Source organism: Pelodiscus sinensis, chromosome 2 (assembly GCF_049634645.1).
Source record: "Pelodiscus sinensis isolate JC-2024 chromosome 2, ASM4963464v1, whole genome shotgun sequence".
Classification (NCBI taxonomy): domain Eukaryota; kingdom Metazoa; phylum Chordata; order Testudines; family Trionychidae; genus Pelodiscus; species Pelodiscus sinensis.
In genome coordinates, this window is record NC_134712.1 from 251,488,308 (window position 1) to 251,511,981 (window position 23,674).

A 23,674-nucleotide genomic window follows, 5' to 3' on the forward strand; every position below is an offset into this window, starting at 1 on the left:
TACACTGGCATGATTTTCCGAAAATGCTTTTAACGGAAAAGTTTTCCGTTAAAAGCATTTTCGGAAAAGCGCGTCTAGATTGGCAGGACGCTTTTCCGCAAAAGCACTTTTTGCGGAAAAGCGTTCGTGGCCAATCTAGACGCGGTTTTCCGCAAAAAAGCCCCAATCGCCATTTTCGCAATCGGGGCTTTTTTGCGGAAAACAGTACTGTGGTGTTTACACTGGCCCTCTTGTGCAAATGATTTGTGCAAGAGGGCTTTTGCCCGAACGGGAGCAGCACAGTATTTCCGCAAGAACACTGACAATCTTACATGAGATCGTCAGTGCTCTTGCGGAAATTCAAGTGGCCAGTGTAGACAGCTGGCAAGTTTTGCCAGTCTAGACACAGCCGGGGTGTCTCTACACTGATTTGAAGGGGCTTTGGATCAGATCCTGGGAAACCCACAGTCTCTTCACTCTGCTACAGGTTGGACCTCCGTAGTCCAGCACCCTTCGGGTCTGACTAGTCCTGGATTTTGCCAGACCAGGGGAGAACATTTTTGGCCCCTCTGCTGCCAGCCCCACTCCTTGCCTTGCTGCCCCACTGGGCTTCCTTGCTTCCCCAGGGCAGCTGAGTTGAGTCACACCCCGCCCACAGCCCAGCTGAGCCGCACACCAGATCCTGCCCCCCCCCCACCCCCAGCCCAAGTGAGCCACGCATGGGGCTTCCCAGACCTCCCCTCCCCCCAAGTCCAGCTGAGCTGCAAGCTGGCCTCCTGCACGCACACCCCACATCACACCAGGACTCTCTGATCCTGGAACATCTGTTGCCCTACCAGACCATGGATGTTGCTGGACCAGAGAATCCCGGTTTATAGAGGTGCAACCTGTAGTCACGTTGTTTTAGCTACACTCTGCCATTCTTTACTGTATATGACAGGGTATGACAGTTCTGGAAGGTCAAAATCTCTGGGAAAGTCTAGGAAGCAGCTTGCACGTTTTGTCCCGTAACAAACAGCACTGCTAGGACTCCACTGCAATATGTAACCTATTAGTTAAATCAACTTGTGCCAGATGACAAAAGGATAGCTAATGTGACTCTAATTTTAACAAAGCTTCCAGAGGCGATCCTGGAAATTACAGGCTGCTAAGCTTAACTTCAATACCCAGCAAATTTGTTGAAACTATAGCAAGGAACAGTAGTCATAGAATCACAGAATCATAGGACTGGAAGGGACCTCAAGAGGTCATCGAGTCCAGCCCCCCACCCTCAAGGCAGGACCAAGCTCCGTCTACACCATCCCTGACAGATGTCTATCTAACCTGTTCTTAAATATCTCCAGAGAGGGAGATTCCACCACCTCCCTTGGCAATTTATTCCAATATTTGACCACCCTGACAGTTAGGAATGTTTTCCTAATGTCCAATCTAAACCTCCCCTGCTGCACTTTAAGCCCATTACTCCTTGTCCTGTCCTCAGAAACCAAGAGGAACAAATTTTCTCCTTCCTCCTTGTGACACCCTTTTAGATATTTGAAAACCGCTATCATGTCCCCCCTTAATCTTCTTTTTTCCAAACTAAACAAGCCCAGTTCATGAAGCCTGGCTTCATAGGTCATGTTCTCTAGACCTTTAATCATTCTTGTCGCTCTTCTCTGTACCCGTTCCAATTTCTCCACATCTTCCTTGAAATGTGGCGCCCAGAACTGGACACAGTACTCCAGCTGAGGCCTAACTAGTGCAGAGTAGTATTATCAGATACAAAGATGGACACAATTTGTTGGGGGAAGAGTCAACACGGCTTTTGCAAAAGCAAATCATGCTTCACCTATCTATTAGAATTCTTTGAGGGGGGTTGGCAATTGTGGACAAAGGTGATCCAGTGGATATAGTGTACTTAAGACTTTCAGAAAGCCTTTGACAAGGTCCCTCGCCAAAGACTCTTAAGTAAAATAAGCAGTTGTGAAATAAGAGGGAAAGTCCTCTTGTGAGTCATTAACTGTTTAAAAGACAGGTAACAAACAGTAGGAATAAATAGTTAGTTTTCAGAATGCAGAGAGGTTAGTAGTGGTGACTCTCCAGGTTTGTTTACTGGGACCAGCACTGTTCAAAATATATTAAAAGATCTGGAAAAAGGATAATCAGTGAGGTGGAAAACTTTGCGGGTGATACTAAGTGACTCAAGATAGCTCAGTGTAAGCAGGCTGTGAAGAGTTTCAAAGGGATCTCAGTCAACGGGGTGATTGGAAGACAAAATGGCAGCTGACAGGCAGTGTTGAGTAAAGCAAAATAATGCACGTTGGAAAACATGATCCCAGTTACGCACACAAAACAATGGGATCTAAATCAGCTGCCATCCCTCCAGAAAAAAGACTGATTTGGAATCATCATGGATAGTTCTCTGAGAATATCTGCTCAGTGTGCAGCAGCAGTCAAAAAGCTGAAGAACGTTAAGAACCATTAGGAAAGGGATACATAATAATGTGAAAATATGACACTGTATAAATCCATGCGTAAAGCCAATAGACCTTTGTCATCCACAAGCAGGATTGAACCTGGGACCTCTGGGGCTAAAGTCATGAGCCTCTACTGCACAAGTTAAAAACCAACTGATGCTAAGCTGAGTCTATAGAGTAGACTTCACATTCCCTCTTAATGGTCTCAGTGCCTGTGGGTTAGACACAATACACGCATATATTGAATACTGCATGCAGTTCTGGTTGCTCCATTTCAATAAAAGATGTATTAGAACTTAGAAGGTACAGAAAAGGGCAACAAACATGATTAAAGGCATGGTACAACTTCCATAAGAACAGAGATTAAAAGCTTGGAAAAGAGATAACTGAGGGGGGGATATGATAGAGGTCTGTACAAGTGGAGAAAGCTAATAGGGAAATTTTATTTACTCTTCACATAACTGAAAAAACATGGTCACCCAATGAAATTAATATGCATCACATTTAAAGCAAACAAAAGGAAGCATTTTTCCATGCAATGTATAGCCAAGTTCTGGGGAACTCGTTGCCAGAGGATGTTGTGAAGGCTTAAAATATAACTGGATTTAAAAAAAACGGGAAAGTTCATGGAGGAGAGGTCCATTAATGGCTACTAGCCAAGATGGGATGCAACCCATTTCTGGGTTTTCCAGGGATCAGTTGATGATCCCTCTGGAAAACATCTGGCATTGTCCTCTGTCAGAAGACATGATATGGGGCTAAATGGCCCATTGATCTGACCTGGTATGGCCATATTTACGTTCCTGGGCTATGACATCTCCCTGTCACAACTCACTATGGACCCCTACAAAGTTGCAGAAAAAAAAGAGATCTCTTTATGATGATTCAAAGGAACCTCAGGAAGTTAAAGTGCCTAAGTCTCATTGGAATTCAGGGGGATCTGAGCATCTAACTCCCTTGCATAAGACTGAAAATCCCAGCCCGAGAAATGAAGGCACCTGTAAACACTAGTCACCTGAAAATTCTTGGCATTGCAACAGGTGGATGACATAAAAAGATGAGTATTGGGCAAGAGATTAGTGTAATGACTTAAACACAGATTTTCTGTCTTCAAAATTACTGCTAAATATGTACGTTTTCTCCTATTTTATTACTATTATCCCCACCCCTAACATATTGTGCCTGTGTAGTATTGACTGGTTTTGTATTGTTTGGTCTTACTGCTTTGATAATTTGTAAAACTGCTTGATTTTATGAAGTGTGTAGTATTCGGAAATATATACATGCTGTCAGATATTTACCTGTTTGTATTTTCCATTGTCTGTTTCTTTATGACAATTAATAAGTAATCAAAAAAACCCTACAGTCTAATTTAATTCGATGCAGTGCTTGCAGTCACAGCACTAACATTTGGAGAGTTATTTTTCACCGTATATTTTTTCATAGAATCATAGAGCTGGAAGAGACCTCAGGAGGTCATCAAGTCCAGCCCCCTGCCCAAAGCAGGACCAACCCCAACTTAAATCAACCCAGCTAGGGCTTTGTCAAGCCGAGACTTAAAAACTTCTAGGGATGGAGATTCCACCCCCTCCCTAGGTAACCCGTTCCAGTGCTTCCCCACCCTCCTAGTGAAATAGTTTTTCCTAATCTCCAACCTAGACCTCCCCCACTGCAACTTGAGTCCATTGCTCCTCGTTCTGCCATCTGTCACCACCGAGAACAGCCTCTCTCCTTCCTCTTTGGAACCTCCCTTCAGGGAGTAGAAGGCTGCTATCAATCCCCCCTCCCCCCTCTGCTCTTTTGAAGACTAAACAAGCCCAAATCCCTCAGTCTCTCCTCATAGGTCATGTGCTCCAGCCCCCTCATCATTTTGGTTGCCCTCCGCTGGATCCTCTCCAATGCATCCACATCCTTTCTATAGTGGGGGGCCCAGAACTGGACACAATATTCCAGACGTGACCTCACCAGAGCCAAATAAAGGGGAATAATCACTTCTCTAGATCCGCTGGCAGTACTCCTCCTAATGCACCCTAATATGCCATTAGCCTTCTTGGCTACAAGGACACACTGTTGACTCATATCCAGCTTCTCATCCACTGTAACCCTTAGGTCTTTTTCTGCAGAACTGTTACTTAGCCATTTGGTCCCCAGCCGTAACAATGTTTGGGGTTCTTCCGTCCCAAGTGCAGGACTCTGCACTTGTCCTTGTTGAACCTCATCAGATTTCTTTTGGCCCAATCCTCTAATCTGTCCAGGTCACTCTGGACCCTATCCCTGCCCTCCAGCATATCTAGCCTCTCCCCCTAGCTTAGTGTCATCTGCAAGCTTGCTAAGGATGCAATCCACCCCCTCATCCAGGTCATTAATAAAGATGTTGAACAAAACCGGTCCGACTTCCTCCAATTGTTTTCTTGTCTCATAGGTTTGAGAAAATCATTATCTTTTGCCCATGGCATTTACTCTTTCCAATCAGGATATGCACTGGACCTTATTTTAGCTTCTATGTTCCACAAAGGCTGCAGACCATATAATGTTACCTTGCTCTTGTTGTAGGTAGTGATTCATTAGCCCCTATAAGTGTGCATGTAGCCATGATAACTTCTTTAAAGCCAAAGCAGCCCCCACCCGTATTTTCGTAAAGTCAGCAAACTCTGAATTTTTTGCCAGCTGGAAAATGTAGGGTTCTTATACGTCTTTCCTGCTCAGGACTTGTTTTCAATTCTGACTATATAACTTGCCAGTTACCGTGCAGTTTTAGTACATTTTGTATGTTTTTCTCCCCTTTTCCCAGAAATTTATCTGGAAAACAGATCTGATTTCCAGAGTTGTCAGAATTTGGCAGAACAGAGTGTACATCAGATTCTAGGGGACGCTGATGAGGACGGTAAAGAGCTCCAGTGTCCACGGCTGATCACGCCATGTCCTGCTCAGATCAGCAGTGTCTCTTCAAGTAGAAATCAGCATTTTCCCCTTTGCACGTCATTTATTCAATCTCTGTCGCGCTGCCTTGTATGGCAAGAGTGCCAGTCTCAGGCCAGAATATAAGGCATATACCCCCAAACTAGTGGCATAATCTCCCATAAGGTTTCATCAAACACTTAACAAATGTATGCTTCTGTAATACTACACTCGTTATTATGAAGCCATACACAGTCTCTGTTGGGCACTTTCACTTCTCATACACCAGCCAGACAATCCAGACTTCTGTGATGAATGATTATTAAAACCATAAATCAGATACAATTGCTCAAACCCTAAGAATCTTTCCCTGCTCCTACCCTGTCCCTTCCCTGATGGCACGCCCCTTCTGCGAGGCCCTGCCTACACTCCCTCCATCCCCCCTCCACCCATTGCATGCTCTTCCTCACCCTCATTCACTGTCACCTGGCTGGGGTTGGGACTCTGGGACGGGGCAAGGTTTGGAGTGTGGGAGGGGGTCAGGAGGCAGGCTCTGGGAGGGAGTATGGATGGGGAGTGTGAGCTCTCAGCTGCAGCAGAAGGATGGGGGAAGGAAGAGATAAAGGAGGGCAGCACTTACCTCAGGTGGTTCCCAGATGTGACCAGCACATCACTCCGACTTCAATCACCCTGACATCTGTCAGGAGACCGATACAGCAGGACACAGACAATCCAGGACGTTTTTGGAGAATGTTGGGGATAAGTTCTTGGTACAAGTGCTGAAGGAACCGACCAGGGGCCATGCGCAGCTTGACCTGCTGCTCACAAACAGGGAAGAACAAGTAGGGGAAGTAGAGGTGGGTGGCAACCTGGGAAGCAGGGATCATGAGATGGTCGAGTTCAGGATCATGACAAAAGAAAGAAAGAAAGGAGAGCCACAAAATACACACCTTGGACTTCAGAAAAGCAGACTCTGACTCCCTCAGAGAACTGATGGGCAGGATCCCCTGGGATGCTAACATGAATGGGAAAGGAGTCCAGGAGAGCTGGCAGTATTTTAAAGAAGCCTTACTGAAGGCACAGGAAAAAAAACATCCTGATGCGCAGTAAGAAAAGCAAATATGGAAGACGACCAGATTGGCTTACCAGAGAAATCCTTGGTGAGCTTAAACACAAAAAAGAAGCTCATAAGAAGTGGAAACTTGGACTGATGACTAGGGAGGAGTATGAATATATTGCTTGAGAATGCAGGGGAGTTATCAAGAAGGCGAAAGCAAAGTTGGAATTGCAGCTAGCAAGAGATGGGAAGGGGAACAAGAAAGGCATGTTAGCAATAAGAGGGTAATCAGAGAGGGTGTGGTCAAGGGAGGTAACCTAGTGACAGATGATGTGGGAAAAGCTGAATTACTCAATGCTTTCTTTGCCTCTGTCTTCACAGACAAGGTCAGCTCCCAGATTACTGCACTGGGCAACACAGAATGGGAGGGAGGTAGGCAGCCCTCAGTGGAGAAAGAACAGGTTAGGAACTAGACCCTGGAGGTTTTTCGCCTTCCTCTGTAGCATGGGGTTCAGATCACAGCTGGAGGATTCTCTGCATCTTCGGGTCTTCAAAGTATTTGATGGCTTCAATATCCGAGATATAGGTGACAGGATTATTCTAGGAGGGGGTGGGTGAGATTCTGTGGCCTGCACTGTGCAGGGGGTCAGACTAGATGATCATAATGGTCCCTTCTGACCTTAAAGTCTATGAGTCTATGAGTCTATTTAGAAAAGCTGGACATACACAAATACAGGGTCCAGATTTAACACATTCGAGGGTACTGAGAGAGTTGGCAAATGCCATTGAAGAGCCTTTGGCCATTATCTTTGAAAACTCATGGGCTACGTCTACACTGGCATGATTTTCCATTAAAAGCATTTCCGGAAAATCGCGTCTAGATTGGCAGGACGCTTTTCCGCAAAAGCACTTTTTGCGGAAAAGCATCCATGGCCAATGTAGACGCGGTTTTGTGCAAAAAAGCCCCGATCGCCATTTTAGCCATTGGAGCTTTTTTGCACAAAACAGTACTGTGCTGTTTACACTGGACCTCTTGCGCAAATCATTTGCGCAAGAGGGCTTTTGCCCGAACGGGAGCAACACAGTATTTCCGCAAGAACACTGATGATCTTACATGATATCGTCAGTGTTCTTGCGGAAATTCAAGCGGGCAGTGTAGACAACTGGCAAGTTTTGCCGTAAAATCAGATGATTTTGCAGAAAAACTTGCCAGTCTAGACACAGCCATGGAGTTTAGAAGAGGTCCCGGATGATTGGAAAAAGGCAAATGTAGTGCCCATATCTGAAAGAGGGAAGAAGGACAATCTAGGGAACTACAGACCAGTCAGCCTTACCTCAGTCCCCAGAAAAATCATGGAGGAGATCCTCAAGGAATCCATTCTGAAGCACTTGGAAGAGGGGGAAATGATCAGGAATAGTCAACATGGATTCACCAAAAGCAAGTCATGTCTGACCAATCTGATTAGCTTCTATGATGAGGTAACTGGCTCTGTTGAGATGGGGATGTCAATGGATGCGATATATCTTGATTTTAGAAAAGCTTTTGATACTGTTTTCCCACAATATTCTTGCCAGCAAGTAATGGAAGTATGGATTGGATAAATGGACCATAAGGTGGACAAAAAGCTGGCTAGACTGTCGGGCCCAATGGGTAGAGATCAATGGTTCAATGTCAGGCTGGCGGTCGGTTTCAAGTGGAGTGCTTCATGGATCGGTTCTAGGTCTGGTTTTGTTCAGCATCTTTATTAATGACCTGCAGGAGGGACTGGATTGCACCCCCAGCAAGTTTGCAGATGACACTAAGCTAGGGGGAGTGGTAGATACACTGGAGGGCAGGGATAGGGTTCAGAAGTGACTTAGACAAATTGGAAGATTGGGCCAAAAGAAATCTGATGAGGTTCAACAAGAACAAATGCAGAGTCCTGCACTTGGGACGGAAGAACCCCAAGCACTGTTATAGGCTGAGTACTGACTGGCTAAGTAGCAGTTTGGCAGAAAAGAACCTGGGGATTACAGTGGATGAGAAGCTGGATATGAGTCAACAGTTTGCCCTTGTAGCCAAGAAGGCTAATCATAGAATCATAGAATCATAGAATAATAGGACTGGAAGGGACCTCGAGAGGTCATCGAGTCCAGCCCCCCGCCCTCAAGGCAGGACCAAGCTCCATCTACACCATCCCTGACAGATGTCTATCTAACCTGTTCTTAAATATCTCCAGAGAGGGAGATTCCACCACCTCCCTTGGCAATTTATTCCAATATTTGACCACCCTGACAGTTAGGAATTTTTTCCTAATGTCCAATCTAAACCTCCCCTGCTGCACTTTAAGCCCATTACTCCTTGTCCTGTCCTCAGAAACCAAGAGGATTTTTTTTTTTTTTTTTTTTTTAGAACTGGAAGGGACCTTGAAAGGTCATCGAGTCCAGTCCCCTGCCTACACAGCAGGACCAAGTACCACCCCTGATTAATTTTTGCCCCAAATTCCTAATATTAGGAATAACAGATTCCATATTAGGATGCATTAGGAGGAACATTTCCAGCAGATCTAGAGAAGTGAATATTCCCCTTTATTCTGTATTGATGAGGCCATATCTGGAGTATTGTGTCCAGTTCTGTCCCGTCCCCCCCCCCCCCCGCCCCCATACAGAAAGGATGTGGACGCACTGGAGAGGGTCCAGCGGAGGGCAACAAAAATGATTAGGGGGCTGGAGCACATGACCTACAAGGAGAGGCTGAGGGATTTGGGTTTATTTAGTCTGCAGAAGAGAAGAGTGAGAGGGGATTTGATAGCAGCCTTCAACTCCCTGAAGGGAGGTTCCAAAGAGGATGGAGAGAGGCTGTTCTCAGTAGTGACGGATGGCAGACCAAAGAGCAATGGTCTCAAGTTATAGGGGGAAGGTGTAGGCAGTATATTAGGAAAAACTATTTCCCTAAGCGGGTGGTGAAGCACTGGGCTGGGTTCCCTGGGGAGGGAAGGGTGGAATCTCCATCCGTATAAGTTTTTAAGGCTCGGTTTGACAAAGCTCTGGCTAGGATGATGTAGTTGAGATTGGTCCTTCCTTGGGCAGGGGGGCTGGACTCGATGACCTCCTGAGGTCTCTTCCAGTCCTAGGATTCTATGATTCTATAACAGTCTCCACCCACTGGCACCTCCCTCTCCATAATTCCCATTGGCCTCAATTTGCAGCCAATGGGAGCTGCAGAGTTGACACCTGGGATAGGAGCAGCCTGCGGAGACAACCCTGAAACCCTTCTCAGTGAAACCGGAAGGATTGGCAACTCTATATTAGAGAGCCTACAATAACTCACCACTTGAAGGTAATCTTCTCTTTCCTCTGTAGACACAGGTAATTCAGCTACCCTGATTTACATAAGACAATTGTTGGTAATTTTTCATAATAGGTATAGATAAGCTGAAGACAGTGTAGGTAAAATCCACTAGATCCATGCAGTAGATATACATCTTCTTTGATCTTAAGATTAATTAGACAGATACAAATGCATACACAGTATCTTCCTTGATTTTTCATCAACACATGGGATGTAACCACTTTTAGCCCACACACAAGTGAACTGTCACTCAAACATTACTTTGCCTACTGCTTTTAACCAGCCGTGTTTTGTAAAAGGTTTGTTTGTCAGTATCACAACCCCTTCCCACACAAAAGAGGCCTCCTTCTTCTGAGGTATCTATCTCAATGTAAGAACCTAGAGGAGACAGACAGGGCATGTCATTTTTACCTCAGTGTAGCTAACCAGTTGGTCCCAGTCAAGCACCATCCTGTGGCCACTCACCAGACTGTTGTGAGGGAACCCAGTTACTGTGTCCACAGTTGTTTTAAGCTTCTGGCGCCTGAGCAGGACTACCCACTGTGCCAGTTTTGGGGGCCCCCAGGCATCCTGTCAAAGCACAGACCCTCTATGTAGTACCCCTCCTGAGAACTGCAACCCAACATCCAGCTGCCTCACTCCTCGGCTGCCTCCTCCAGACTGACCCATAGTTAAACACACCCTCTCCCAGACTCCCACCAGAAGGTGTGAGACATCTAGTTTGTGTCTTCAAGTGCCCATATAGAGTATAGAACAGATGCTTTGTCTAGATCAGGGGTGTCCAAACTTTTTTCAAAGAGGGCCAGATTTGATGAAGTGAACATGCGTGAGGGCCGACCATGTTGCCTGACATTCTTTGAACCATTAAAATTAAATGCAAATTAACTATTTTATGCAAAGGTTATTGCAAACGGCATACTTTTCATTTCGTCACATGGATGACAAATCTAAACAGGTGTTAAATCACTCTGCCTTTCATATCTGAAGGCCAGATGAAAAAAAAATCCAGGAAGCTGAAATATATGTCAGGAACATTGTAAAGTACATTACATATTATTGGTAATAAAGGTTGTCTGTCAACTTTTAAGTTCAAAAAATACGAACAGGAACATAACACCAAGTATACATGTAGTGTCCAAATATATTTATAACTGATTTAGACCAACTGACATTAACTGAGATTTTACAATGTATTCATCTCAATACATATGGATTCGTTGGGGGCCATAAAAGATAGATATTGCCAAATTACCTGTGGGGCCGTATTAAACCGGAACACGGGCCGCAATTGGCCCGCGGGCCGGACTTTGGACATGCCTGGTCTAGATTCTAACACCATCACCCTTTCATTCAACAGATAAAGCACAAGAGAGTATAGATCATTTAGACTGTAACAACCACAATGCCTCTCATTAGCTCATCTTTTTCTTGGAAGCTCATCTGTGTTCAAGAAGTGTCCCCTGCTTCATAGGCTCCCCCATGTTGGGTTGTTTCTTCCTCATCTTGAACTGGCCCCAAAACAGATCGGCTCCCTCCTTTTTTTAACCTCCTAGTCTCTCTGCCATGTATCCCCTTCGTTAGCCTCCACCAGTTACCACAGACCCATCAGGTGACTTAGTTGCCAAGGTGACCTCTCCTTTGAAAACAATTTATCCTAATCGGGAGCCAGTCTGTTATTCTGCGTTATTCCTTTTCAATGGGAGGGCTCTTTAAGTCAATAATCCTCTTTTGTTATCTGTGGTCCAACACCTCCACTGGGTTTCTAGTTCAAAGTGAAGGTTAAAAGGCAGGAGAAAAGTAAAGTAAAGACCAACCTTCCAATCAATATGGAGTTGGCAGTCTCATGTGGACATATACACAACGAGTTCACGACCTCAACCCAAATTCATAGACTGTACAGACAGATCTCCCAACTCATTACAAAAGCGTTGGCTTTGAGGAGACACATGACCAGTGACTTTTCTGCATGACGATTATCTTGACGTAAAGCCACATCTTTTTATACCGTGAAGACTGTATAGCGTTCTTCTCATCTGTCTCTCTCTTGCTATAAGGCCTCATGTACATCTCAGATACAGCATGGAGAGCAGCACGATCTCACACCTGACCCCAGGGCACCATTCCAAAGAGGAAAGAGTGTAGTTTTGTCTCCAGGACTGTTGAATTAGCAAGCCACGGTCATTTTCGTAGGAAGATCAACAAGTCTCTTGAAATGCACACTTAACATAAGAATGGCCAGACTGGGTCAGACCAAAAGTCTATCTAGCCCAGTATTCTGTCTGCCAACAGTGGTCAATGCCAGATGTGCCACAGAGGGAGTGAACAGGAAAGGTAATCATCAAGTGATCTCTCCCATGTCACCTTCTCCCCTGACAAACAGAGGCTAGGGACACCATTCCTTCCTAGCCTGGCAATTAAGTATTGATGGCTCTGTCCTCCATGAATTTAACTAGTTCTTTTTTGAACTCTACTAAAGTCCTGGTCTTCACAACATCCTCTGGCAAGGAGTTCCACAGGTTAACTATGTGCTGCATGAAGAAATACTTCCTTTTGTTTGTTTTAAATCTGCTGCCTATTAATTTCATTTGGCAACCCCTAGTTCTTATGTTATGATTGGTCCTCTTCACTTTTTTATTGCAGAGTAACACAGACTGATCCTTTGCTAAGTGTCCCAGCAAGAATGGCAACACCACCAATGTCAACCATGCTGTATAGCACAGATAACCCAGCCAACATGACCAACTATGAGTACCAATACTTAGAGGAGGAGGATTACATCCAGTTTGTGGTTTGCACAAAGGAAAATGTCCGGGCGTTTGGCAAGGTGTTCCTGCCAGTACTCTACACAATAGTGTTTCTGCTTGGATTGACTGGGAACTGTCTACTCTTTGCCATCTTAATCAAATATACCAAGAACAAGAAGATGACCGAGGTGTATCTGCTGAATCTGACTGTTTCAGACCTTCTCTTTGTGATAACTCTTCCCTTCTGGGCCACATACGCAGCTTCGCAGTGGGTGTTTGGGAATGCTTTCTGCAAGATCATAAGTATCATCTACTCCATCAACTTCTACAGCGGCATCTTCTTTGTCAGCTGCATGAGTCTGGACAAGTACCTGGAAATTGTTCATGCTTGGTCCAATAAAAACTTAAGGGCCCCAAGAAAGAGCTTCTTTATCTCTTCATTAGTGTGGGTTTTGTCCATTCTCCTGTCTATTCCAGAGTGTATCTTCGTGCAGGTGCAAGATCTCCACAACGGGAGACAGGTTTGCCACCTGAATTATGGCCCGCATCATTTCAACTGGAAGCTTCTCTTTCAATTTCAGCAGATCCTGCTTGGCTTCTTCCTTCCATTCCTTTGCATGGTGTTCTTCTACTCCCGCGTAGCTTGTGTCCTCACCAAGTTAAGGTCCACTGGCAAGAAGAAAGCGCTTCGCCTGGTCGTTACTCTGGTGGTAGTTTTCTTTGTGCTGTGGTTCCCGTACAATGTTACCCTCTTTCTGCATTTGTTGCAGCACCTCCATGTGATTAAGGATTGTGAAACTAGCAAGCACTTGGACTATGCTCTGCAAGTGACTGAGTGCCTTGCCTTTATTCACTGCTGCCTCAACCCCTTGCTATATGCTTTTGTGAACAAACGGTTCAGGTTACACTTAAAGAAGATTTTTGGGGCTGTCTTTAGGCAGCAGGATTTCTTTGTTCCTCAGGTGCCAGAGACAAATAATTCTTCTAGTAGGTCCACCGACCAAGTAGAAATGACCAACTTTACAACTCCGTAATGAATATTTAGAGAATTTCATTGATGCACATGCTTTATTATCACATAGACTGCTGTTTCCAGCAATGGAGGAATGTATGGATATAGTAGCCCAGTGTCGGTGCGTCTGTAACGCTGACATACATGGCCATGCCCCCTGGATGTGTATGTCAGCACCCCGCCCCCCTTCTCCTCCCTATGTGGCCTGCTGTGGCACTCCCACCGGGCCCAGCGGTGCTCAGCTGGGCCCCGGCGGGGCAGCAAGCAGTGGCAAGAGGCCCTTTGCCACCACTTGCTCCCCTGCCGGCAGCGCGCCACGGAGGGAGGGAAAGGTGGGTGGGGTGCCACGAAGGGAGGGGAGGGGGCAGGACTGGCCGGAAGGGGGGTGGGAAGCAGAGCTGGGGGGGATCGGGGGCTGTGGGTCTGGATGAGAGGGCTTTATCTGTTGAATGAAAAAGGACTGTAAGCTGTCTAAAATCCTATCTACGACATGGGGCCACAACAGTGGTACCCCTAGCTCACCCAGCAATATCGTCAATTTTTCCAACTACACACTCAGCCCGGCAGAAGAGTCTGGACCTCTACACAGAATGCTTCCGCCGACGTGCACAGGCAGAAATTGTGTAAAAACAGCATCGCTTGCCTGGTAACCTCAGTCGTGCAGAACGCAATGCCATCCACAGCCTCCGGAACGACTCTGACATTATAATCAAAGAGGCTGACAAAGGAGGTGCTGTTGTCATCATGAACAGGCCTGACTACCTAAAGGAGGCTGCCAGACAACTCTCCAATACCAAATTCTACAGGCCTCTTTCCTCAGATCCCACTAAGGAATACACTAAGAAACTGCACCATCTGCTCAGGACACTCCCTACACAAGCACAGGAACAAATCGACACATCCTTAGAGCCCCAACCAGGGTTGTTCTATCTATTACCCAAGATCCACAAACCTGGAAATCCCGGACGCCCCATCATCTCGGGCATTGGCACTCTCACTGAAGGACTGTCTGGCTATGTGGACTCTCTACTCAGACCCTACGCCACCAGCATTCCCAGTTACCTCCGTGACACTACGGATTTCCTGAGAAAACGACAATGCATTGGTGATCTTCCAGAAAACACCATCCTAGCCACCATGGATGTAGAGGCTCTCTACACAAACATCCCACATGCAGATGGAGTACAAGCTGTCAGGAACAGTATCCCTGATGATGCCACAGCACAACTGGTGGCTGAACTCTGTGAATTTATCCTCACACACAACTATTTCAGATTTGGTGACAATATATACCTCCAGACCAGTGGCACTGCTATGGGCACCCGCATGGCCCCACAATACGCCAAAATTTTTATGACTGACCTGGAACAACGCTTCCTCAGCTCTCGTCCACTTACGCCCCTTCTCTACCTACGCTACATCGATGACATCTTCATCATCTGGACCCATGGGAAGGAGACTCTGGAAGAATTTCACCATGATTTCAACAGCTTCCACTCCACCATCAACCTCAGCATGGACCAGTATACACGGGAGGTCCATTTCTTGGACACCACGGTGCAAATAAGTGACAGTCACATCAATACCACCCTATACCGAAAGCCTACCGACCGCTATGCTTACCTGCATGCCTCCAGCTTCCATCCCGGACACACCACACGATCCATTGTTTACAGCCAAGCACTGAGGTACAACCGCACATGCTCCAACCCCACAGACAGAGACCTACACCTACAAGATCTTCAACAAGCATTCTGTAAACTACGATACCCACACGAGGAAGTGAGGAGACAGATTGACAGAGCCAGACGTGTACCCAGAAGCCTCCTGCTACGGGACAAGCCCAAGAAAGAATCCAACAGAACACCACTGGCCATCACCTACAGTCCTCAGCTAAAACCTCTCCAACACATCTTTTGTGATCTACAACCCATCCTGGACAATGATCCCTCGCTTTCACAGGCCTTGGGAGGCAGGCTAGTCCTTGCCCACAGACAACCCGCCAACCTGAAGCATATTCTCACCAGCAACTACACACCGTACCACAATAACTCTAACTCAGGAACCAATCCATGCAACAAACCTCGGTGCCAACTCTGCCCACATATATACACCAGCAACACCATCACAGGACCTAAGCAGATCAGCCATACTGTCACTGGTTCATTCTCCTGCACATCTACTAATGTAATATATGCCATCATGTGCCAACAATGCCCCACTGCTATATACACCGGCCAAACTGGACAGTCCCTACGTAAAAGAATCAATGGACACAAATCAGATATTAGAAATGGTAACATACAAAAACCTGTAGGGGAACACTTCAATTTCCCTGGACACACAATTGCAGATCTCAAGGTAGCCATCCTGCAGCAAAAAAACTTCAGGACCAGACTTCAAAAAGAAACTGCTGAGCTACAGTTCATCTTCAAGTTTGACACAATCAACTCTGGATTAAACAAAGACTGTGAATGGCTTGCTAACTACAAAAGCAGCTTCTGCTCTCTTGGAATTCACACCTCCAGATCAGCTACTAGAAGTGGGCCTCATCCTCCCTGATTGGATCCACCTCAGCCTGATTCTGGCCTGAATATTTATTCCTGCCTCTGGAAATTTCCACTACATGCATCTGACGAAGTGGGTCTTTGCCCACGAAAGCTTATGCTCCTACACTTCAGTTAGTTTATAAGGTGCCACAGGACTCCTCGCCACTCTAACTCCCATTGAAATCAGTGACTGTTAGGTACCTAAATACCTTTGCTTGTGGAACAAACTGAGTGTAGTAATGCAGAAGACCTTTTCTCCAAGCCTGATAGGAAGGGACTGGCCTTCTATGTTGCCAACTTTGCAATTCTGTCACTAGATTTAGTGACCTTTTGCAGGGCCACATTATGACTTTTGTGGGCCCCTCCCACCATAATAATATCAATATTAAAAATTATTTTTGATATAACTTTAAATACTTCAACATTTTTTTTTCTGTTTTAGGCAAAATTTAATAGATTTTCGTGGGCCCTACAAGCTTCATTTTTGTCTGATGTGAGAAAAAAATTAAAACATTTTCTTTGACCCTAAAAGTTCATTTTTTTCCTTCTGATTTTAAAAGAAATTAAAACATTTTTGTGAACCCCTAAAAGTATCGTGGGCCCTAGGCACTGTGCCTAATAGATAAGTTGGCCCTGACCTTTTGGTTTCCAAAGTAAGGCCATTTCTTTCACTGCCAATTATAGTTATGTAAGCAAAGTCTGAATCAATGCTTCCATTACAGCCAGCTGCAATGGGAAAGAAATCCTGGGTGTGTCTATGTAAATACAGTTTGCCCCTGCTTTGCTTAGATGTGTGAGATATTTGGCTGTTACATTGGTGTTTTGCTCATTATAAACAACTTGGCTGGTGTTGGGTCTCAAATTGTGTTAATACTAATTGCAATGTCTGTAATTATTGGGGGGAAAACAAATGAAGAAAGGCTGTGCTTAACCTGGCACAAAGGAGGGAAACATTCTCAGGTTAAAGTATGTGATTCTGAGTGTGTGCATGTAAATACAGTTCGTTCAGTTTGCTTAGGCCTGCTCGATATTCAACTCTTACAATGGTATTTTGCCCACCGTAACCAATTTGCCTGTTGTGGGGTCACAAATTGTTAACACTAAACGCAGGAATTGGTGAGATATGCATTTAGTCATTGCAGTCATTGTGGGAATGCAGAAAGGTCAGACTGTGTTTAACTCGGCTCAAAAGGAGAGACGTTGTCGGTGTAAAGAACCTCGAATGGATCAGGCTGCCAAAGCTCTGTGAAGTTGAGTGGAGGACGGCAGGACTCTGAATCAGCCAGCTACGTGCCCTGCAGGTGTGAGCTGTAAGATGGGTTCAACCGGTTTCTTCCCGCCCCCTCAATGATTGAACTCAACCATACAAAGTCTCTTATTATTTTAAATTTACTCTGGGTCTGCCCTCAGCAAGGGCAATGACTTATGAGTGGGGTACAGAGAAGGGTTGAGGTTGTGAAGGGGACATTTACATTGCTGGACTTAAGAACCTGAGAGGAAAAGGACATTGCCCAACTTTGGGGTGGGACTGTTACTCATGCTTTTGGTTATGAACTCTGTTTTCCCACACTAATGCCACGTTACTTCCCTCCCCTTTTATTAAAGGGTTTTTTTTCTATTCTCAGACTCTGCTGCGTGTGGGGAAGCATTGCCTCTCCGAGGCACCCAGGGGTGGTGTGTGAATCTCCCAGGTTACTGGGTGGGGGTTCAAGCCAGTTCCACGTTGGATGGATGAGAGGAACCCCCAGATATCGAAAGGTCACAGTTACAGAGCCATTCCCACGCTGCTCAATAACCTTAATAAGATCCATTCCGGGCTCACTTCATTACATTCTGTTGCGCACCAAGTCAATGTTGTTACATCTCACTGGGACATGTCCTCAGAAGGAAGTGTATTTCAGAGCTTCTTGGGCTGAAAGGCTATGAATGAGGAAGGGTTTGACTAGAGCTCCAGGGAGTGGAATACATGCCTAGCACATAACAGGCTCAGCTCTGATTCCTAGGTGGCAAGAAGGGGGTGAAAAGACAGGTCTAAAGGAGAGGGGAGGCTGGAAGAAGGGAGGATACAACTGCCTCTGGGGGGGAAGTTATGATCTTTGGCTTAGTAAGAAAAGATTTGTCACCAAGGCAGGAGCCACTCCCTGGGCAGAGATGATGCAGGGAAAAAAGACATTTGTCAACAAATCTTTGAGCCTTTAACCACTAAAATGTTAACTGGTCAAAATCCCCCTCCGAGGAGTAGGAAGCTAGTTTTTCTAGCCAGGCAGTTCCTTGGAACTCTACTGAACCTGCCCCTGTTACAAGCTTCTGCGCTCACCCTGCCCAGGCAAGAGGACAAGCCCAGCTGTGGAACAGAAAGCAACCAGAAGGGGCGGGGCTTTGGGCAGAAGGGGCGGGGCTTTGGGCAGAAGGGGCGGGGCTTGGAATTAGACCCTCCCCCCCAGCCAGCCCTTCATTGCTCTCAGGCTGTGGCAGTGGCCGCTGGGAGATCTGGGGTACCAGCAGTGATTTGAAGGGCCTGGAGTGCCCTTCACGGCTCTGGCCAAGATGCTGCAGAAACGCCAGCCGGAGGACTCGAGTCCTTTTAAATCGCTAGGCCCTAGGGCACTTGCCCCTTTTGCTCCCCCGCACTTCTGTTTTGCTCCCCTTTCACCTCTGCTGTCCCAGGAAGAGACCAGCCAGGGAGCGGAGCTGTGCCTCCAGGAAAGGGCGTGGCACCAGGCAGACGGAGCAGCCTCAGTGCCTCCCAGACTGCGACACCTCCCTCGCCCCCAGGGCTGCACCGAGCGGTGCTCTAGTGGTGATTCAAAGAAGGCTGGGGCTCCAAGCACCACCACCACCGCCACATTGGCAACCAGGAGCCCCGGGGCCCCTCTGAATCCCCAAACCCTTGGCAACTGCCCTCTTTGCCCCCCACCCCCATCAGCAGGCCTGTACCCATCCTAGGCCAGAAGGCCTGTGTCTTGGTGCTGTGCCCGGCCCAGAGGCCTAGTGCCCCAGACGGTGACTGCTTTCTGCTCCCGCTCGAAGGATGCAGCCAAAGACTGCTCCTAGCTCTGCCCTGCTCAGAGAGCCAGGGCTATGGTCTGTGGGCTACTGCCTGCCGCAGCCAGGCAACAAACTTTGTGCTGTTTTGCCCTGACCAGAGGTCCAGCATCCCAGCCTTCTTCAGAACTGCTCATTGCGTAACACCGTGAGACTAAGTGCCCTCCCTCCACGTCTCACAGGAAGGGTCAACCACAGAACCGAGCAAACTGAGTTCTGAGTCACTTTAGAGACAGACCAAAATGTACAGAATCATGAGCTTCCGTGGGCAAAACCTACATTGTGAGATGAACGGGATGAATTCATCTGAGGAAGTGGATTTTGCCCATGAAAGCTCGTGATGCTGTATATTTGGAGTCATCTCTCAGATGCCACAGGACTACTCGCTGGTTTTAAAGTTACAGACTTGACGTGCTGCTCCACAGGGTGAGTCAGGGAGAGGTGACCTCTGCTGCCACCACACCAGGCCCCCGTAATCCCCTGGGCCGCATTATTTGGGGAGGAGGTAAAGGGATGGGGCAGGGCTTGGGGGAGGGGAGGTGAAGGGGTGATGGGGGGAGGGACCTGCAGCAGGGGGAGGGGGTGCCCCAGGCCCCCCTTGGGTCCACCCTAGCTGAGAGGAAAGCCCAGATTAGAGGAACAGGCTCACCTGTGAAGGAACAGGCAGGGCCTATATAAAACCAGGTAGCTGGCTACAGATGGGCAGCAAAAACTGGGCAAAGGCTGATGGGAAGTAGACTGTGGTCATTCCCTGAGCGGGAGAATTGAAAGGCTGGCAAACCTGGGGCAGGGGAAGCCAGATAAGTAGGAAGAGTCCCAAGCAGCAAGAGGTAGGACCGTGCAGGGTCCGTGGTTGCTTGTTATAGAGTCCCCGGCCTGGAACCCACTATAGGAGAATGAAAGAGCTTGAAGCATGGGCCTCGTGTAAGGTCTGAGGCCTGAACCAAAGTGAGCAAGAGTTATACGACGAGTAACAGTCAGGCCCAGTCCAAAGCAGATGTTTGCCTGCAACTCAGTGTCCAGGACATGAACTCAGCACTAGTACTGCTAAAATACACAGATTAGGTAAATACATTCCAGCAGGGCAGCACAGGGACACCTCATTCTAGCACACGATAAAATAGTTTGAGAGAAAGTAATGAAGTAATATTTTATCTGAAACCTCGAGAGTGAGCACACAATCACAGGCGGGGGATAGGAATGCTTTGGCTGAACTATCGGGAGGGAAGTACAAGGGGAGGTAACAAGAATGTCATGAATGCGTACGATGATGCGTGAAGTGTGCATCACAGATTGTTTGTCTCAGTCTGTAGATGTTGGGGTACCTTGACTTAACTCTGCCCATCTTAGGGGGCACTGGCAAAGCCCATGCCACTGACTGAGCCGAGTCCATTGTCACCGGCATGCGTTCTTGGTATCCTTGCAGAGTCTACAGAGTTGCCATTTCTGTGCGTCGTTTACAATAAACCTGATGCGGGTGCCTTTGGGTACGTCTAGATTGGCATGATTTTCCAGAAATGCTTTTAATGGAAAAGTTTTCTGTTAAAAGCATTTTCGGAACAGAGCGTCTAGATTGGCACGGACGCTTTTCCGCAAAAGCACTTTTTGCGGAAAAGCGTCCGTGGCCAATCTAGATGCGCTTTTGCGCAAAAAAGCCCCGATCGCCATTTTCGCGATCGGGGCTTTTTTGCAGGAAACAAATCTCAGCTGTCTACACTGGCCCAAAAGTTTTGCGCAAAAGGGACTTTTGCCCAAACAGGAGCAGCATCGTATTTCCGCAAAAAGCACTGATTTCTTACAGTAGGAAGTCAGTGCTTTTGCGGAAATTCAAGCAGCCAGTGTAGACAGCTGGCAAGTTTTTCCGGAAAAGCGGCTGATTTTCCGGAAAAACTGGCCAGTCTAGACACAGCCCTTGTGTTTTATCTGATTCTGTGCTCCTTGGGGGCTCCCTTGGAGTCTGCTGAGCTGGCTGCTTGTGTACACACACACGTGCACGCATGCAGCTGAAGAGCCATCATTGGACAGAGCAAGATACCCGTCAGGACATCACGCTGGCAACTTCTCACAACCACCCCCAATGTAGAGGGTAGATCTGGGGTCCCCTAGCAGCCACTGGGGAGTGACAAGGGCATTGGTGTTGCCAGCCAGCGGGGTTGGAAGGACTTTCAATTCCCTGGAAGCGTAGGAGAGCCAGGCCATGAAGAGGAGTCTGCATCCCTGGATTGTGAGGGGGGCTGCCATCCGAGACAGTACGGGAGAAAACCTCACTGGAGGGGGAGCCTCATGCCTGGCAGAGCTAATTGCCCAGACAGCCAGAAGGAAGTGCCTCGCGCAGCAAGTGAACCCTGTGACAACCAGTCTAACAGTCACCTCCAAAATGCAATCGTCCGCCCTGCTGGTTGTGAGAATTTCAGTCTCTCCAAATGCGTCACACCCGTATCCCGTGGCTACCTGTAACAGTGGGCAGAGAAATCCCAGTCACGGTGCCTTTGGTGGCTGCTGTCGGGAGCCGTGCTCCATACTGCTGACAGTGGCCTGCCCTATGGCCTGGGGGCTACACTGTGCTCTCTTTTGAACCAGTCCCACACCCGATCAATCTTCCTGTATGAGAACAGGAGCTTCATGCACTCCTGAAGCCTGAACTACAGGCAGTCAGAGCCCCTGGTTAGGGAGATGGTGAGGGGAATAGGGAGAAGAATGGGGGTTCCTGGTCTGGGAGAATGGGGGTCACACAGAGTCCCTGGTGTGAGGGGAGGGCAGAATGGGGGACAGACAGAGGGAGGGGTGAGAGAGTTGCAGGGGATCCCTGAAATGGGTGAGGTTGGGAGTCTGGCACACCGGCAGCCAGAGGCAGGAGCGGAGCAATGCAAGGCGCTCTGGTGTGTGCAATGAATGCTGCTGACCGACGCAGCAAGGCGTATGACCCTCTGGCTTAACGTTGAAATGTTCCCTTGACTCACGGAGAGGGGGTGAAGTTCTGCCATCACAAACCAACCCTTCCATCCCCCAGGGGAACGATGGCCTCCTGAGAAGCAACGAGCCGTATCTGACGGTCACTCACCTCTTGCAATAAAGGGCCAGGGTCAGGCCCGTTACTAAACCCACAGAAAGGAACAGAAAACATGAAATCACCAGAATTGCCTCTAAACTAAACGTGCCCTTAGATATTTGTGGAAACAGAGGCAGGTCTTTACTAGATTAAAGCATAACAGGGATACCGACCAGCCTCAAGTACACCAGACAAGATCACTGTCCAAGGCCACTCTGTAACTATCCACAACAAGGCCACAGCCTTGAACAGAAAAACACGGTTATTTATTAACAGAGTCATATTAACCAGGGTCGAGTGCATGGTTGGCTGAGGATGAACTGTTCTTCAAAGTGTGCTGATCTATTTCAGCTAGGAGTGGGACCTGTCCAGGCTTAAAACTAATTAATTAAAAATGAGTCAGGGGCCTCTGGGTGGGAAAAGTCTACATTTAAACTGAATGTCACTGGGATGGTTTTAGAACTAGCTGGAAGCCTTTTATCAGTGTGGACTGTTACCGATGCAAACATCTAAGGCACCCTGACTCTACCCAGCCCAGGGCTCAAGGCAGGACCTAGTTAATGTAGGTCCCCCCCATCCTTTTCCTACCGAGAGCTCAGGGTGTAAAACACCTACGCTTGCCCGTGGGACTCAAGAAAAAACCCAACCCCCTGTCGCGAGCCACCCTCGGGGGTTGTGAAAACAGTATCTGTAAAAAATGTAAGTTACTTTCACCCTGAATTCAGCTGCAGTGTGGCACTTGAGTATTTATACTTGGGCAGCTAGCAAACTGCTGTGGCAACTGTGCTGTGTTTAGTGTGCTAGCTCAGTCAAAGCTTGTATGGGTATGTCCGCCCAAGCTGGAAATTATACCTCTGGCTGCAGGATAGACGGGCAGTCTAGGTTGCACAGTTGCATTCACTGCCAGGGCCTATTTTTCTTGCCTCTTTCCTGCAGGTTTTGTGGATGCAAGGCAGGTATTGTTTGCTCGGTCATTTAAAGTCAGCAAATGCAATAACATTTGGCATATTAATATGGTGGTTTGCACCATTGTAGCTACACTAGTGGCTAACGTCCAGTGTAAATAGCAACGCTATTAAGCCGTAAGCTGCGGCGCCGGACCTAAATGTGGCCAGAGTGAGCCAGTCAGCACCTCTCAGATTCTGCCCACAAGGCTAAGCCACTAGCACTTCCCACAATGCCCCAGTGCTCCCGGCACCTCCTCTCCGGGGGCTAGAAATCCCGGCACCCTGTACCCGCCTGTTCCAGCCAGCCCATCTGCTTGCATCTTTCAATGCTCACCCTGCCTGGGAGACGCCTCCCCAATGTGGAGCATGTTCCCAGTGGAGACTACGTTCAAAGGATCCCACCCGCCAGCCATGTGTTGAGCTCTGTGTAAACCCAAACCGCATCGCGGGCTACAAACAAACAGGCTGCAGGCCGCATGCTGAATAGCCCAGTCCTAAGCCATGTCCGAACCCTGTTCTAATCTTGGCCTTCATAACATCCTCTGGCAAAGAGTTTTATGTGGCAAAATACTTCCTTCCCTTCCCCTTCCTTCCCCTTCCCTGTGCA

The 23,674-nt window shown here is 47.4% G+C and overlaps 1 protein-coding gene across 2 annotated transcripts in view; it reads left to right on the top strand.

Annotated features, from left to right (window-relative positions):
- ACKR2 (atypical chemokine receptor 2) overlaps positions 1–13,826 on the top strand; it is a 15,277-nt gene extending 1,451 nt beyond the window's left edge. Inside the window, exons 2-3 of one of the 2 annotated variants that reach the window (XM_025183340.2) lie at positions 9,579–9,709; positions 12,362–13,826. In XM_025183340.2, coding sequence (XP_025039125.2) covers positions 12,402–13,499 — 1,098 coding nt within the window. In that variant the 5' untranslated portion in view covers positions 9,579–9,709; positions 12,362–12,401 and the 3' untranslated portion in view covers positions 13,500–13,826. The remainder of the gene's footprint in view (positions 1–9,578; positions 9,710–12,361) is intronic. The other variant, XM_006120618.4, reaches the window with a different exon arrangement.
- Positions 13,827–23,674: the final 9,848 nt, after the last annotated feature.